Source organism: Xenopus tropicalis, chromosome 1 (assembly GCF_000004195.4).
Source record: "Xenopus tropicalis strain Nigerian chromosome 1, UCB_Xtro_10.0, whole genome shotgun sequence".
NCBI classification, from domain to species: Eukaryota; Metazoa; Chordata; class Amphibia; order Anura; family Pipidae; genus Xenopus; species Xenopus tropicalis.
In genome coordinates this window covers 106,563,112-106,578,807 of record NC_030677.2, presented here as the reverse complement: position 1 = coordinate 106,578,807, position 15,696 = coordinate 106,563,112, and the positions used below count along the sequence as shown (strand labels likewise).

At 37.2% G+C, this 15,696-nt stretch overlaps 1 protein-coding gene across 3 annotated transcripts; it reads right to left on the bottom strand.

Annotated features, from left to right (window-relative positions):
• Nucleotides 1-954: 954 nt before the first annotated feature.
• On the bottom strand, nt 955-15,276 carry rex1bd (required for excision 1-B domain containing). 3 transcript variants are annotated; one of them, XM_004915490.4, is made up of 5 exons: nt 15,096-15,276; nt 11,190-11,272; nt 6,517-6,804; nt 3,966-4,054; nt 955-1,406 (listed from the first exon to the last, which is right to left on the bottom strand). In XM_004915490.4, the coding sequence occupies exons 3-5, from the start codon at nt 6,766-6,768 to the stop codon at nt 1,334-1,336; spliced, it is 414 nt and encodes a 137-aa protein (XP_004915547.1). In that variant the 5' UTR covers nt 6,769-6,804; nt 11,190-11,272; nt 15,096-15,276; the 3' UTR covers nt 955-1,333. The 3 variants fall into 3 exon arrangements, with proteins under 3 accessions (XP_004915547.1, XP_031762087.1, XP_004915546.1); XM_031906227.1 differs by having other exon boundaries at nt 6,517-6,795; XM_004915489.4 differs by having other exon boundaries at nt 6,517-6,721; nt 15,096-15,258.
• Nucleotides 15,277-15,696: the final 420 nt, after the last annotated feature.

The window sequence follows — 15,696 nt, the reverse complement described above, 5'->3', positions numbered from 1 at the left end:
CATAAAAATACATCTCAGATGTTCTCCCTGGCAGATGATTAACAAAAGCCATTGCTTTCTCTGTTCATATACAGTATAGCAGAACAGTCAATTTTCCTCCTCCCCTTACAGCTATGAACTCACCTCCATTCCAAACCAGTAAATGCAGTTTAAATAAAAGGGTGTTTATGTTTCCTTATTTCTCCTCTCGCTAAACCAGCCCTGCATATAATGAAAATGTTTGTATTTTATTGGCCTGTCCAGAACTGAACTGGTTAACACCCTCCAGATATACGGTTTGTGTTTTCACTTACATTACTTTCTGACATTTTCACAATAAAACAAAACAAAAAAACACCCTCTTTTCTAATGGCAGATCTTATTAATAACTACAAACGCCCCAGGCGTTTGTGGCCTTCTCTTTCCATTTAAGTAATTGATGACTATTAGACTTTCCAGAAAAGGAATTCCAGCCTTGGCTCTGAATAATATAATTATTAGGGGAAAAAAGTAAATAGAAGCAAAAAACTAAAGGGAATATATACTACCAGGCTGTGATGCTGAATTTTATTGTTACCTGCCCAGTCCTTCACTGGTATAAAATAACTCAAAATAACACATTAACAAGCCCCTGATGATGGCTAAACATGACAAACTTCAACAAGCTGAAGCTAATTCCTTTTGCATTATTTCTTATCTGTTTTCAGAACACCTTTTATGCCCTCAATGGGTGGGAGCATTGGGTGGGAGGTGCAATATCATTCTCTCTGCTCATATTTCTACTCATGCATGGCCTGATGTAAGGCATTCACCTCATCACATGATGAATATTATGAATCTACTCTATATTCCAAAATCCATTTTAGCAGGTTAAGAATACAGTTAAGAATTAATAGCATTATCTCACTTAATATACACAGCATCTCATTTAATATATACCTAAACTATAATAAATTAAGGACCATCACAAAATAATCACTTCAAAACATCATTTTATTTCCTTATTTATGGCATGGGTGTGGTGTCAAGTATAGTTTAAAGGGGATATTCTCACCTGACATGTATTACTATTATTATGATTATTATTATTATCCATGAAATGGTCTGACTATGGCACACTTTCCTTTTTTATATTTAATGGCACCACACCAAATAATATTTCTAAATTCATTAAAGGGACAAATGGAAATTCTATTGATCATGCATATCATTTTTCTTTAATAAGAGGCTGCAAATTTACATCTGTCGGATTGTAGAAGTAAAAAAATATTTAAACCCAGATTCTTTGTAATACAATCAAATATTACAGCCCCAAGATACAGTTTCCATTGTGTGGATTCCAAATGGTGAAATCTCATTGTATTTCTTCGCAGTCATACTTGAAGTCTTGCAGTACTTCGCTGATTGCTTCCACGCTTTTAATTATCCTATGAGGAGGGATGGAAACTATAAATAAATGTGCATCTGGCTTTCATTAGCCACAAAATATATGTTTAGGTAGGCTTTTATGAAACACCCAAGACAAAGCTAAAATGAATGTGTAGAATGGAATGACATGCTGTCTTACACATCAGACCCACAAAAGGATTAAACTTAGGATCTGACATCTGATGTTTAATATATATATTTTAACTATTTAATCGAAAGCACTATATTTTTTTTCAGTGGCAGTTTTCACAACTGTATTTTTAGTGGATAGACAAAGACAATTCTGATGCATCTAGCTGTGAAATTTAGTGCACTATTAGCACACTATCATTCTGTGCATTACATACATTGAACTTCATGAATCCTCTAATTTGCAGCTGTACGTTTCAGTCTAAAACTGGCAATTTACATGATATAGTGCAAACCCATACAAATGATGCTTGTTGATTTGCTGGTATTCTGTATATATGTTATCTTAATTGAGTCATTAAGAATCATTTTAAACTCTTTATGGTGTCATTAAAAGTGTAATCTATGTCCTGAACACTGAGCTGGGAGGGAAGCAATATATCTCTGAAAGAACTGAAGTTAATCCAGACCACTCCAGAATGTAATATTAAAAGTATACCTAATAGGTTTTTAAATTTACTTCCTTCACTCTCACTTCTAAAAGATCAACAACAAATTCCACTTTATAAAAAACATGTGTATAGACTACAACAAAATTGCAGGAAAAGTCTAGATGTGAGTGCATTCCAATGCAGGACTGTATATGCGGACGTATCTATATAGCCCCCATAATTTGTTCTGTACAAAATAATTTAATTTAATTTATTATCGCCAAATAGTATGGTTGTACTAAAAATTACACAAAGTGACATGGAGGTCAATGATTACTTTTACTATACTATTTAGTAGTGATAAGTGAAACTGCAATGTTTCTCTTTGTTGAACACCATTTTCCTAATAAAAATTTGTGAAACTGACATTTTGTCAAATGCATTGGAGTCAAGGGCTAATTATTCAGCTGAAATGCTTTTGTCTGTTTTTTTAATCTAAAGCTACCAGATAGTCCTAACTTTACAAAAAACACTTTATTTAAAGCTCAATAATGACTTATGTAAATGAAGATGAGCCTGATTACTAGATAGAATTTGGAAGTCATCAGTGAGTTCAATAACAATATTAGGGATGCAAGGAATCTAGGATTCGGTTAGGGATTCGGCCAAGATTTGGCCTTTTCCAGCAAGATTTGGAATCCATGCCTCTGGCCAAACCAAATCCTTAAAATCATGTGACTTTTTGTCACATAATCACAGAAGTTTAAAATGTTTTGCCACATGCTGCATATGCAGATTTGGATTCGCCCAAATCTTTTAATAAGGATAGTGGATTCAGTGCATCCCTAGACAACATACAAAGTGGAAAGCACAGGACAAGGTATTTATACTGGCTGAGGAACGCGGAGGCGGCTTTTACTAATTTTATAAAGTACTATATGAAACTAGAGGTAGGGAGAAGAGGCATATGCATAGGGAGCTAGGATCCTAGACACATGCTCTTTTTGCTTATAAGGGCGAAGACACACAAAGCGATTAGTTGCCGCGACTTTTCAAAAAGTAACTGTGACTAATCCGCACAGCAAAAAACTGTGCGCAATTAGTCTCAGAGACTTATTTAGTACCCTATGGTGGGAAAGTCACCGCAACCAAACTTTTTTTTAAAAATTGCAGGGACTAATTGCCCCATTTGTCTTTGCCCTAACTCTGACCCTGCTCTTGGTTCATTGCTCTGGCCCTGCCAAACAGAAAGCAATGGGCAGCAGTGTCAGAACATAGAGACAAGTTGAAGTGCTAAACAGAGGAGTGGTTGATGCTGGGGGCTTGCCATTGGTGCTTAGTTTTGAGTCTAAGCCGAAATACTAAAATTAAACACAATTTTTTTGCTTCATTCAAAATATATATATATATATATATATATATATATATATATATACACACACACATACATACATACACACACTCCGCCTCAAGCTTTCCACTTTAGTTGCCATAAGAGTGGTTTATTTATGCAGTGAACCCTTTATTGGTCCCTCTAAATATGTGCAGTGATTCCAAGCTGTCGGAAAAACCTTTTTTTATCTAAAACCTTAAGAGATCAGCCACACAAGAACTTTGTCCTGTGCCAGCCCCTGTTGGACTTCTTTACATCTCTTACTTACTGAGCAACATTTTACATACCCCCCATGTATGATCTGATCTTAAATGTAAGGACCTATTCACTTAAAGTTTGGCATAAAATCACATTCATACCAGTACCCAGGCCTGGACTGGTAATCTGAGGATTATGGCAAATGCCTGAGGGGCTGCTGTAAGATGCTATAGACAGTCACTATTTAGTGGGCTGGTGGGGGCATTTTGGGCCTCTGTATGCTTAAAATGCCTAGTTTGGACCTCAGCCCAGGCTTGCGTACTTTTAGTATCACCTCATGATTAGACAAGCTAAAAATATCTATTTCAAGATTTTGCTTTACTGTTTTTTTATTCTTTGGGACTTACTTATGTCTTAAAACTTGCATCTCTTCCTGGTATGTTTCCTGACTAGGATGATCCTGGGCATTTTGCTTGGCTATCTGTAATCTGGCTGTCTGGGGAAAAAAAAGAAGTTTTATAATTTTTGTTTCTATCAGTTTTCAGTGTGAAAAAAAGAAACAGCTTTGCAGGGTGAGAATTCATTAATGCAAGAGAATATAAGCAGCCCCAAGGCAAAAACATGCAATTAGTATAGGAAGAGCCAGTGACAGAGCTAGTGAGAACTGGAGAGAGAGGAAATAATAAACACAGAGACAATAAAAAAAGAGAAAATGAGAAACATGACAGATTTTGTGGTTTTCAGCCTTTGAGTCCCAGGACAGGCTATATATCTGGGACCAATTTGTTCATTGATGTTTTATAACAGCAGCTTTCCTAATTATGAAAATAAATCCATTTCTCATTAGGATGAATGACAACAGTAATTTGGCCACTGGAGGGCATTTTTGATGAGAGTCAGTGGGTGAGGTTACCTCATACACTATTGCTACTATGGATATAAATAAACACATGCCCACTAAGCTGCTAAAAACACTTACTACAACTTAAAGCGATACGGATGCGTTCCTATAAAAATCAACAGGAACGTCTCTGCATTACTGCAGTTTAGGCATCAACTTTTTTCCGTTAAAAATACCCACATTCCGCACCCAGCTGAGCAATACCTGCAGTTTGGTAATGAGTTCGGTAAAGAGCTGTTCCTTAAAGTGATACTGACGAAAAAACTACTTTTCAAAATACGAATATACATAAAAAGCTACCTATAGGTCGTGTTTACGGTTTTTCGCTGGCAGGTTTGGTTTTGTAAGTAATTGTTACTTGAAGTTCCTAAACCTGTCTGTTTTGCCAACCTGACTGTCCCTTCCCAACCTGTCAGTTATAGCTTCTAATGCTAACAGATAAATATGGCTGCCCCCTCATAGAGGAACACAGGGGATCAGACAGGTAATGTAAATGCATCAGGCAAAATTATAAAGTTCTTGCAAAGACAATGTTATGATAGATGTAAAAAATAGATTTACTTCTGGTGTTAGTATCTCTTTAAGTGACGCCTAACTGTAGTCTGCGCAATCCTTCCATAGGCCAATTACAAATTAAAACACTGCTGGCGCCTATCGAAGAGTATACCGGCTCCAGCACAGCGTGACTGACAGAATCGAACAGGACCCTAAAGTGTGTCGGAGTGTAAGTAATGCTGGGCTGGGAGGCACTGGGTACATTTTTAAACAGAAAAAAGTTAATGCCGAGAATACACACCTACACTTGAAAAATAATCCACTTGTGCCTGCACTGGGAAGCATTAAATACACTCAGATCAGGCACACATAGCGTATTTCTGCCTGAAAATGCTTGCGAACACAGTTTCAGGCTGAAATACGCTACATGTGCCTGCATCCGAGTGTATTCAATGCTTTCTGTTGCAGGCACAAGTAGAATTTTTTTCATGTGTAGTGCAGGGGTGTACTCTCTGCAAACATTTTTCGGGTTGCCAAGAATACGCAATGTGTGGCATCAGGCTAACACTGGGGTCTGGCAAACTGTTAGGCCATCCACACTATTTTTACTAAAACCTCTACTTTTTGTACCTAGACTGGTTTATCTGTTCTTTTAAAAACTCACTGGCTAAGAGTCCTTTATTTAAGAGAGCTGCACCACCATCACAAAGGAAACTAGTTAATTTAGACCAATACTGCATGGCTGTAGATCTAGTGCAATCCACAGCAAAAGTAAAAATAAGCTAATTAAATGAAGGATTTTATGTGTCCTATTTAAGATGAAAAAAATGCTGGACTAACTTTTTGCCTATTGTTTAATCACAAAAAGTGTACAATTTTTGTTATTTCTTGATGGGTTATTTACCTTTAAATTAACTTTTAGTATGATGTACATAATCTGCAATTGGTATTTTATTTTTTTTTAATTATTTAGATTTTTGTTTAGCAGCTCTCCAGGTTGGAATTTCAGCACCTAGTAACCAGACAGTTGCTTCAAAGAGATTAGAAAATGAATAGAGGAGGACCTATATACAAAGATTAGTAATATAAAGTAAAAATAACAATAAAAAAATATATATTCCTTTTGGCTGCTGGGGTTGGTGACCCTCATCTGAAAGCTGGAAAGAATCAGAAGTGGAAGGCAAATAATTTAAAAACCATAAAAATAAAAAATGCAGACCCACTGAAAAGTTGTGAAGAATAGGTCATTCTATAATATACTAAGGAGCATATTTATTTTAGTGTGTAAGCCAACATCACCGGTGATGTTGCCCATAGCAACTAATGAAATGTTTGCTTTTGTTTTCTTACTTGTAAGTGAACGTTAAATTCTAATTGTTGATTGGCTGACATCATCTGTGATGTTGGCTTACACACTGTAATAAATACCCTTAAAAGTTAACCACCCCTTTAAGAGGGAAAACAGGGAAACTGAGGTATGCCTTGAGCAAAGGATGGAGCATGGAAAGTAATATGATAGTGAGAGAAAGATGATAAGGAATTTTCAGGGAAAGACAAAATACCAATTCTAACTTGTCTTTTTCCATTTCCTGTATTTTTTCCAGATGTTCTGAGAGATCTGAGCGATCATACACTTCCCGAAATCGATCCTTTATCTGAATGACTTCTTTGCTGATACCATTGAAGGCCAGTGTGATCTCATGGACTAGCTGTCGGTATTTGATGAAGTCATAGTGTGGGCCTGATTTCAAATATGCCTGGTGCCCCCTGAAAGCAAAGTAATTTAACCCTTGCAGCTCCATAGAGGCATGCATTGAATTGTGCTGCCGGAAATTCTGGAGCTACAAGGGCTAAAAGTATCAAGTGAGAAACTCATATACTGTTAAGGCCACACATCAAAATGTCTGCTTATGCATTTTAATTGTTTTTAATTAGAGCAAGTGTTACATTTGCTCCATCCTATTGGTATAAACAGTGTTGTATAATGGAACCTTCCCTGCATAACAAGGTTACAAACATAGGAAACCATGGCCATAATAGCCATTCACCTATAATTGCTGTTTGTCTTAAAGGGCACACTAGTGAGGGTAAGAAGGCTAAGTGTAAGGAACTGAAAGGCTAATCTTTTTACACAGTAGTATGCCTGACCTTGCGGAGCTGAACAGACTTTGAGCACTTTGGATTTCATTACATTGTAATTCACAGAAGTTGATTTGTGGAGTATGTATGTGTATATAAACATACATATAAACATGAGTGCATTGAAATGAATATAATATGTAATATAGGATTTTTTAAGTTGCACCCAGGACATTGCCGTATGATATGGTGAATGTTGGTTTAAAAACACATACATAGATACATATTATATTATATATACACAGGCACATACATATGCACACACTTACAAGGAGACACTGATATGTAATGTTTTCATCTTAGACTATACAAACACTTTTTTAAACTACATAACTATTACATCCTTGACAGCAAAATTACCCATCTCAATTTCAAGTCTGAAATTATTTTTTTAATCCTTGTTAAAGTAAATATGATTAGCACATAGAGAGAGTGTTGTATATTTCACTGTCTATAAAGCTTATGGGATATGAAAACCAACAGATGTCCTTAAATCGGGTATAAAAAAAAAAAAAAAAGCCTTCCAATATCCTGTCATGTGGTTACATTTAACTGTTATATTATAATATATGTTTAAAGAAATAAACCATCCAGAAAATATAAAAGATTTCAATAAACAAACGAACTCATACAGACGTGTTAAAAATGGAATGCATACAAGCTCCAATCTTTGAGAACTTGACTTGAAGTTGACCCTGAGATTAACCTAGAAAAAGTGGCGTAAGCATATGAAACAGTATTGCAAAAAATGGGCAAGAAAGCAAATACCGTTTGGATGGATGTGTTGAACCTAATACCGGGGTTTTATAACTCTCACCTTCAAAATCTGGATTGCACATTGAGTTTTATTCAGCCGACTGAGGCAGCTTTGCAAAATATATCAAAACCCTACAAAGTAATATTTTCATACCTAGGAGTGCTCAGAAAAAGTAGTCCAGGATGCCTAGAAAAGTTAACCATTAAAGGTAGCACTAAAAAAAAAATTATAATTAGTTATACAAATGGTCTTTTTTTAGGTTTCTAATTACTACCTGAATACATAATTACAGCCACGCAACAAAAAAAAAACCACACAGCTTAAAAATCTGATCTTGCTTGCCAATGATAAAAAGTAAAAGGGATTTATGTGGTTTTAAGGGAAAAAGAGATACTGTAACATTTATATTACAAAATTAAACAGACACAGTTATTAACATAAGGCTAAATTTGCTGCTATGTGATGGGACCCTAAAATTTCTCTTCATGCAGCAGCTTGTAAAAGTCAAACACTGGGCAAGTCAATCTCTACTAGAGCAGCTGTCCTTCCCTTCTTATATGAGGTCTGCCCTTGTACATAATATTCATCAATCAATCAGCAGTTTCAGCTTAAAGGAGAAGGCAAGGCAAGTCACTTGGGGGTGCCAAAATGTTAGGCACCCCCCAGTGACTTTAATCGCGTACCTCTTATTCTTTTGCATGTTTGTCACACTTAAATGTTTCTGCTCATCAAAAACCGTTAACTATTAGTCAAAGATAACATAATTGAACACAAAATGCAGTTTTTAAATGAAGGTTTACGTTATTAAGGGAGAAAAAAAACTCCAAATCTACATGGCCCTGTGTGAAAAAGTGATTGCCCCCCTTCTTAAAAAATAACTTAACTGTGGTTTATCACACCTGAGTTCAATTTCTGTAGTCACCCCCAGGCCTGATTACTGCCACACCTGTTTCAATCAAGAAATCACTTAAATAGGAGCTACCTGACACAGAGAAGTAGACCAAAAGCACCTCAAAAGCTAGACATCATGCCAAGATCCAAAGAAATTCAGGAACAAATGAGAACAAAAGTAATTGAGATCTATCAGTCTGGTAAAGGTTATAAAGTCATTTCTAAAGCTTTGGGACTCCAGCGAACCACAGTGAGAGCCATTATCCACAAATGGCAAAAACATGGAACAGTGGTGAACCTTCCCAGGAGTGGCCGGCCGACCAAAATTACCCCAAGAGCGCAGAGACAACTCATCCGAGAGGCCACAAAAGACCCCAGGACAACATCTAAAGAACTGCAGGCCTCACTTGCCTCAATTAAGGTCGGTGTTCACGACTCCACCATAAGAAAGAGACTGGGCAAAAACGGCCTGCATGGCAGATTTCCAAGGCGCAAACCACTTTTAAGCAAAAAGAACATTAAGGCTCGTCTCAATTTTGCTAAAAAACATCTCAATGATTGCCAAGACTTTTGGGAAAATACCTTGTGGACCGACGAGACAAAAGTTGAACTTTTTGGAAGGTGCGTGTCCCGTTACATCTGGCGTAAAAGTAACACAGCATTTCAGAAAAAGAACATCATACCAACAGTAAAATATGGTGGTGGTAGTGTGATGGTCTGGGGTTGTTTTGCTGCTTCAGGACCTGGAAGGCTTGCTGTGATAGATGGAACCATGAATTCTACTGTCTACCAAAAAATCCTGAAGGAGAATGTCCGGCCATCTGTTCGTCAACTCAAGCTGAAGCGATCTTGGGTGCTGCAGCAGGACAATGACCCAAAACACACTAGCAAATCCACCTCTGAATGGCTGAAGAAAAACAAAATGAAGACTTTGGAGTGGCCTAGTCAAAGTCCTGACCTGAATCCTATTGAGATGTTGTGGCATGACCTTAAAAAGGCGGTTCATGCTAGAAAACCCTCAAATAAAGCTGAATTACAACAATTCTGCAAAGATGAGTGGGCCAAAATTCCTCCAGAGCGCTGTAAAAGACTCGTTGCAAGTTATCGCAAACGCTTGATTGCAGTTATTGCTGCTAAGGGTGGCCCAACCAGTTATTAGGTTCAGGGGGCAATTACTTTTTCACACAGGGCCATGTAGGTTTGGATTTTTTTTCTCCCTAAATAATAAAAACCCTCATTTAAAAACTGCATTTTGTGTTAACTTGTGTTATCTTTGACTAATAGTTAAATGTGTTTGATGATCAGAAACATTTTGTGTGACAAACATGCAAAAGAATAAGAAATCAGGAAGGGGGCAAATAGTTTTTCACACCACTGTATATTTAAGAGAACCTCAACATGCAATATTACTTTTATTACTTCCAGCAAATCATCTTCACAAATTAAGCCCATAGATCATGATTATGATTAGCAAACACGTGCTCTTTCATTTTCCTAAAGAAAAGTCCTAACATATTTGGCAGTGAGATAAAATGTCAGTGCTGCCCCAAAGAACTGGCATGTGTTTTAAAGGATGCAGTATAATATTTGTAGGACTATAATATTTTAAAAAGCATTATTATACAAGTCTCATATGAAAAATTACATGTTTTTCTAATGCTAATGCATTTTTAGTAAGAAAACTGCAAAATGTGGGTATACAGTTATGCCAACAGCACTACTAAATGCAGCATGTAGTTTTCTGTTGATAAAAAATCCTACTTTTTAAAAGTAGAAATGTTGATTTGGAGGGCAGACCAAAGGAAAATAAATACAAGCCTGTTGTCAACTAGAGAGCCTTGAGCAAGCTGGGTGACATAATCAAATTCCTTTTGATAGCCACATTTGGCTTTGGCAAGGAAGTTCGGCTGAAGGCCCGTGGGCCCAGATATGGCCCCTGCAAACAATTTTCTTTGGTGCCCAGTCTTCTTAAATGCTCCACAGACTTCATTGTATGACATCATAATTTTAATTTAATCTGGCCCTCAAGCATAAGATGTAATAAATTGGACAGCACTGGCCTACAGTTAGATAGGCCTGATACACAGTATTTTCAAAATGTATAGGAGATCTTTTGCTTACTGTATAAAAATATAGTGTAATAATAATATTGTTTATAGCTTTTAAGTAAAGCAGTAGCCACAGTACTGGTACTTCATGTATACATTCTATACAATATTTCCATACTCCTGAAACAGACATTAGTGTTCCGTGCCTTAGATTGTGAGCACTGCTAAAGCAAGGACTGAGGTGAATGACTGCAGTATAAAATACAGCATAGCAAGTTGGTGGTAAATGGCGAATAACTATGAATTATCCAACAACCTAATGTTACATTACACAGCTAATTGAATTTTCCTTTTCTAGTATTAATTTTCTCGCCCTCATCTGGGAAAGATAGCAGCTTACTCTTCAAACATCTGATAGGTCTCCACGCGTTCCGCTTGTAACTCATAAAACCGCCGAATAAGATTTCGAAAATCATTGTCCATCTAGAGGCAAACAAAATGTTTAGCTATATATGATTACCTTGAAGATAAAAATATTCACGCAAACTAAATTTTTATATTATTTTATATATTTTAGAAAGGCAAATTATGTCAAGGAAAAAAAAATAAAAAATAGATCACTGTAATAAATATTATTAAGGCGAAAATTGATCTTTGCTGAACAGGTGGGGAAGATATCCTATGTTACTTTTATAAAAGGCTTTTATACGGAGCCAGCGCCTACTGTAAGTAAGCACCCTTGTTTAGCTTAGCAAGAAACAAAAAAAAAATGGTCAATTCAATGTCCCTTTAACAGAGCAGTGTGACAATTTGGGAGTTTTACTATATTAATGACTTATAATGTGTGTAACCACACTAGGAACTAACACTGTGTTTTCACACATAATTACGGTAAAGCCAGTCTGTGAACATATTTGTGGACCACACAGTCTGGAAAATGCGAGGCTTCTGGTTCAACAACATTTCTTAAAGTTAGCAGGCACACACTGCCACCCACTGGAGAAAATGGATATTACACAAACCAAAGGGCAAGGATGAAATGAACATTGTGTTGGTTTGGCAAAAGGTTTGTGTACCATAAATCAAAACATAAAGATACACTTGCAAACAGAACAGATATGGGCAGACAAAGTAGACAAGGAAAAACACACAAAATAGACAAGGAACAAAAAAGGCTGGAACAGAACTCTTAGCAGACATGAAATAAGAGAATGACTACAGTACATGCTACATTAGGTGCATGACACTTTACAGGAAATTATATTCCATGCATTTTAAAGTAAATTACATTTTTTTATTTTGTTTTGCTCGTATAATCACTGTTAATACCAGTTAATATTCACTGTTTATACAACCTATATTTCCTATACCTCAAAAGCTGTACAAATTTTCTGTAATCTATCAATATGGGACCAAATATAATGGTCTGTTTGTTTCCTGTTCTATGGCCTGGTAACTCTCTTCTGCTCAACTGAAGAGGAGTTGAGGGAAAATAAGCAAAGTTGTCATGTATCACATGCACACTTGCAGACAATGACAAGCATGTTATGCAGTACCCTGTTGGAGCTACTATGGTCTCCTTCACAGAATAATGTAGAGATCCCTGATAATAATAACTGTGCATACTTTATATATTTTTTAGGGTTGGACTGGGACGAATGGACGCTGGAAAAAAAAACCCAGTGGGCCCCTGCCCTTGTTGGCCCCACTGACCCAGGCCCAATCGCTGCTGGAAAATGTGAGTGCTCCCCTCGCCATGTGGAGGTGAGTAGGTCACTGGGGTGGGGGCCCCTGCCTACTACACACACTGCCAATATGCCCATACCAGCCCCAAACCACATAGCAGTGCGCATTTCTTTACCTTTCCCCCTTTTCACCAAAATATAAAAAGACTTATTTTTTTAGACATTGACCTTTTTTTCCCACTCAAATATGCATACAACATCTGGAACTATGACTTTTAGAGATTCTAGTTCAGTAACGGGCTGCTATTGGCCACCTACAGCCACAGTAACATAGAACAAATACTATGCAATAAACAGCATTCCTGTAAACGCCTTTAGAAAGCCTTTGCCTTTGTAAGAATATACAGGTATGGATGAGTGATCATTCGGCTGTTTGGACTGAACTTATATGTCTATTGTCCGCTGGCTCTCCCTACCTAGCTCTTCCAATTTTAATCCAGTGCACTAGGCATGAATCAGAACCCCTACATGTGAAGCTCCCCAAAAGCAGAAGTGGCCCACAGATGTAAGCAAGCAAGGGGAGAACCCCTGTAGTTTATTGTGTCAAAGCTTGATATATAAGGCAGAGTTGTATAGTATAGCAGAGCTGCCGCATTGAACCATTTGATTGCTTTATCAACGGTCAATGACCCTATCAAAAGCAAATGGGGAAGAATTACAGAATTAACAAAGTCCTTTAGCAGCTGGGCAAAAGGTGGTAATGTAATGATCAATCTTAAAGGAAAACTCCGGTTTCCAGAACAAAATTTGTTAAAAAGTCCCGCGCAACACAGAAATCCCTAATATATCAATTGCTGTAATCTGTTCATTTAAAAAAAAGTATGAATAAATACCATTTTTATATGCTAAAATACAGCTGCAAAACAGTTCTTCTCTTTCTGCATCATTTTACATCCTGTCAGGTGAGGAGGGACTAAAACAGCCTACAGACAGCATGCAGGAACTACATAAGCCACAATGCATTGCACTGTAGTGTTCCTTTCCTTACTGACATCACGTACAGGGAATTGTGAGATCTAGAGGATGAAGGCTGAAGGCAGGCTGAGGACAGTCGACTACTGTTACATTTTATTTCAGTCTCAATGTTGTCAGCCAGATCAGCAGGAGCACAGGAGGCCAGGTTTAAGTAACTGTTCCAAACCATATTATTAGACTAAAAATCACAAAAAAGGCTGCATTTTTTTAAATTGATACTTAATTGATAATTGTTACTGAAAAGTTGCTTGAAATCATGCTTAATTTTCAAGAATCTTAAGTTGTCTTTGGGTGGAGTTCCCCTTTAAGATTGCTACTTGTCTAGTAACCCATAGCAACCAGTTGACAGGTAGCATTTACTGGTCAGCTGTTTGAAAACATACATTTGATTGGTTGCTATGGTTTACGAGATGAGGACAAATGTAGGACTTTAAATTACATTACACCAAAACTTACTCAGCAGACTGGCATAGCTAACTGATTCTATTCCAGAACTGTGCAGTCCACTGAAATACCGTCACTCTGTACCTAAAGAGTATACTATTTCTTCAACACAATTCTGTTCCAACTATGAAGCCATATAAAAAGCCCATGTTAATTTTCATCCTCATTATTTCAGCCTGTGCAGTAAAAGAAACCACTACTAACTCTAAACATGACTCCAGCACTCCTATGAAACACACACACAATCACTGAAAAGACAACAAGGAAAACTTGTGGTAAAACAAACAGCTATATATTAAATTGTGTGTTTTTTAATTATTCAGCAACTCCCCAGTCTGGCATTTTAGCAGCTATATAGTTGCTATGGTACAAATTGCCCTAGCAACCAGACAGTGGTTCAAATAACAAACTGGAATATGAATAGTAGTGGGTCTTCATAAAAAGATAGTAACAAGAACAATATGTTTTTTGGCTGCTGGGGTCAATTTTGAAAGAATCAGAAAAGGAAAGCAAATATTTTGAAAAAATTAAAAAGAAAACATGACAACCAACTGAAAAATTGCCAAGAAGTGGCCATTCTATAGCATACTAAAAGTTAACTTAAAGGTGACCCACAGCACTCCTGTCACCACCAATTACAACATCACACAATACATGAAAATGGGGGTGAAAAAAATAATAACAGAAACTCAATACCATCCAAAAATACCACACACATGCATAGAAAGGGACAAAGAGGAAAAATGATCACTTCTGTCATATGTGACGAATACAAACTAATCTGTATACTACCACTGCACCTTCTTCAACAGCAATTACAGGAGACTGTAGAGTGGTTAATAAACCCCATTGCATTTACAGGATTAGATAGATGACAAAGCATGTAGCAGCTACATTTAATCAGGAGTCACGTTGCTGGGCATGTTATCTCTATCAGAACAGACGAACAGCTCAATCCTTCTGGATGGTTAACGTTTAAAGACGCTTCACCTGCAAAGAAATGCGGGTCCGAACTATGTGTCAATAACAAATGCGCTATCAGCTTGTAAATAAAACGGTTATTGGTTTACGTAGTATTTACAAATAGGGAATACAGTTCGAAGTGTATAGAGCTCCCGGGGCAGCTTGCAGTACGTACTCACCATAGTATGAGATATCAGGCTTGACGCTATAATTTTTCCTAGTGCTACAGGTATAAGGATATGTGCGCTGGTTTTTTTTTGTTTTTTTTTTTTTGCGTTGTACCAGCGATATCACGCCTCACCCCTGGCAATATCTCTCACTAGCTCCCCCTGGCGTTGCGACTGACTAATGGCACCAGGGATAAACTGCTGTAGGCTGAACAAGTGTGGTGCTAAAGAGCGAACATAGCAAGTCTTTGGCGCTATTCTTCTTATTACCCTCATGAATGCGTTCTTTATTTTAAATCTGTGCTATAATTATACTGCCATCATTATGCCATAATTACTCACTGGGTTGCAACTGGGCTGGTGTTCTACCGGTCTGGCCAATAAAAAACATGTAAGGTTGTGGTAAGAACAACTATAGGTGATATGTTGTTCATGCATGAATTCCTGGTCTTTCCCTTCCTACGATAATTATTCCCCAACCTGCCATTTTAAGGTTTTATAATACCCTACTCCCACCACATGCAGGTCCCCAAAGACACCCCCATTCTTCCTATGCCCCCCCCCAATAATGGCACTGTCCTCCCTATGTGATGTCATTACCCCCTTGGCTACT

Coding starts and splice junctions, on each gene's coding strand:
- rex1bd (XM_004915489.4), bottom strand. Junction 6,722..11,189: donor ACCTATCAGATGTTTGAAGA/GTAAGCTGCTAT, acceptor CTTTGCTTTCAG/GGGGCACCAGGCATATTTGA. Junction 4,055..6,516: donor AAAAAGACAAGTTAGAATTG/GTATTTTGTCTT, acceptor TTTTTTCCCCAG/ACAGCCAGATTACAGATAGC.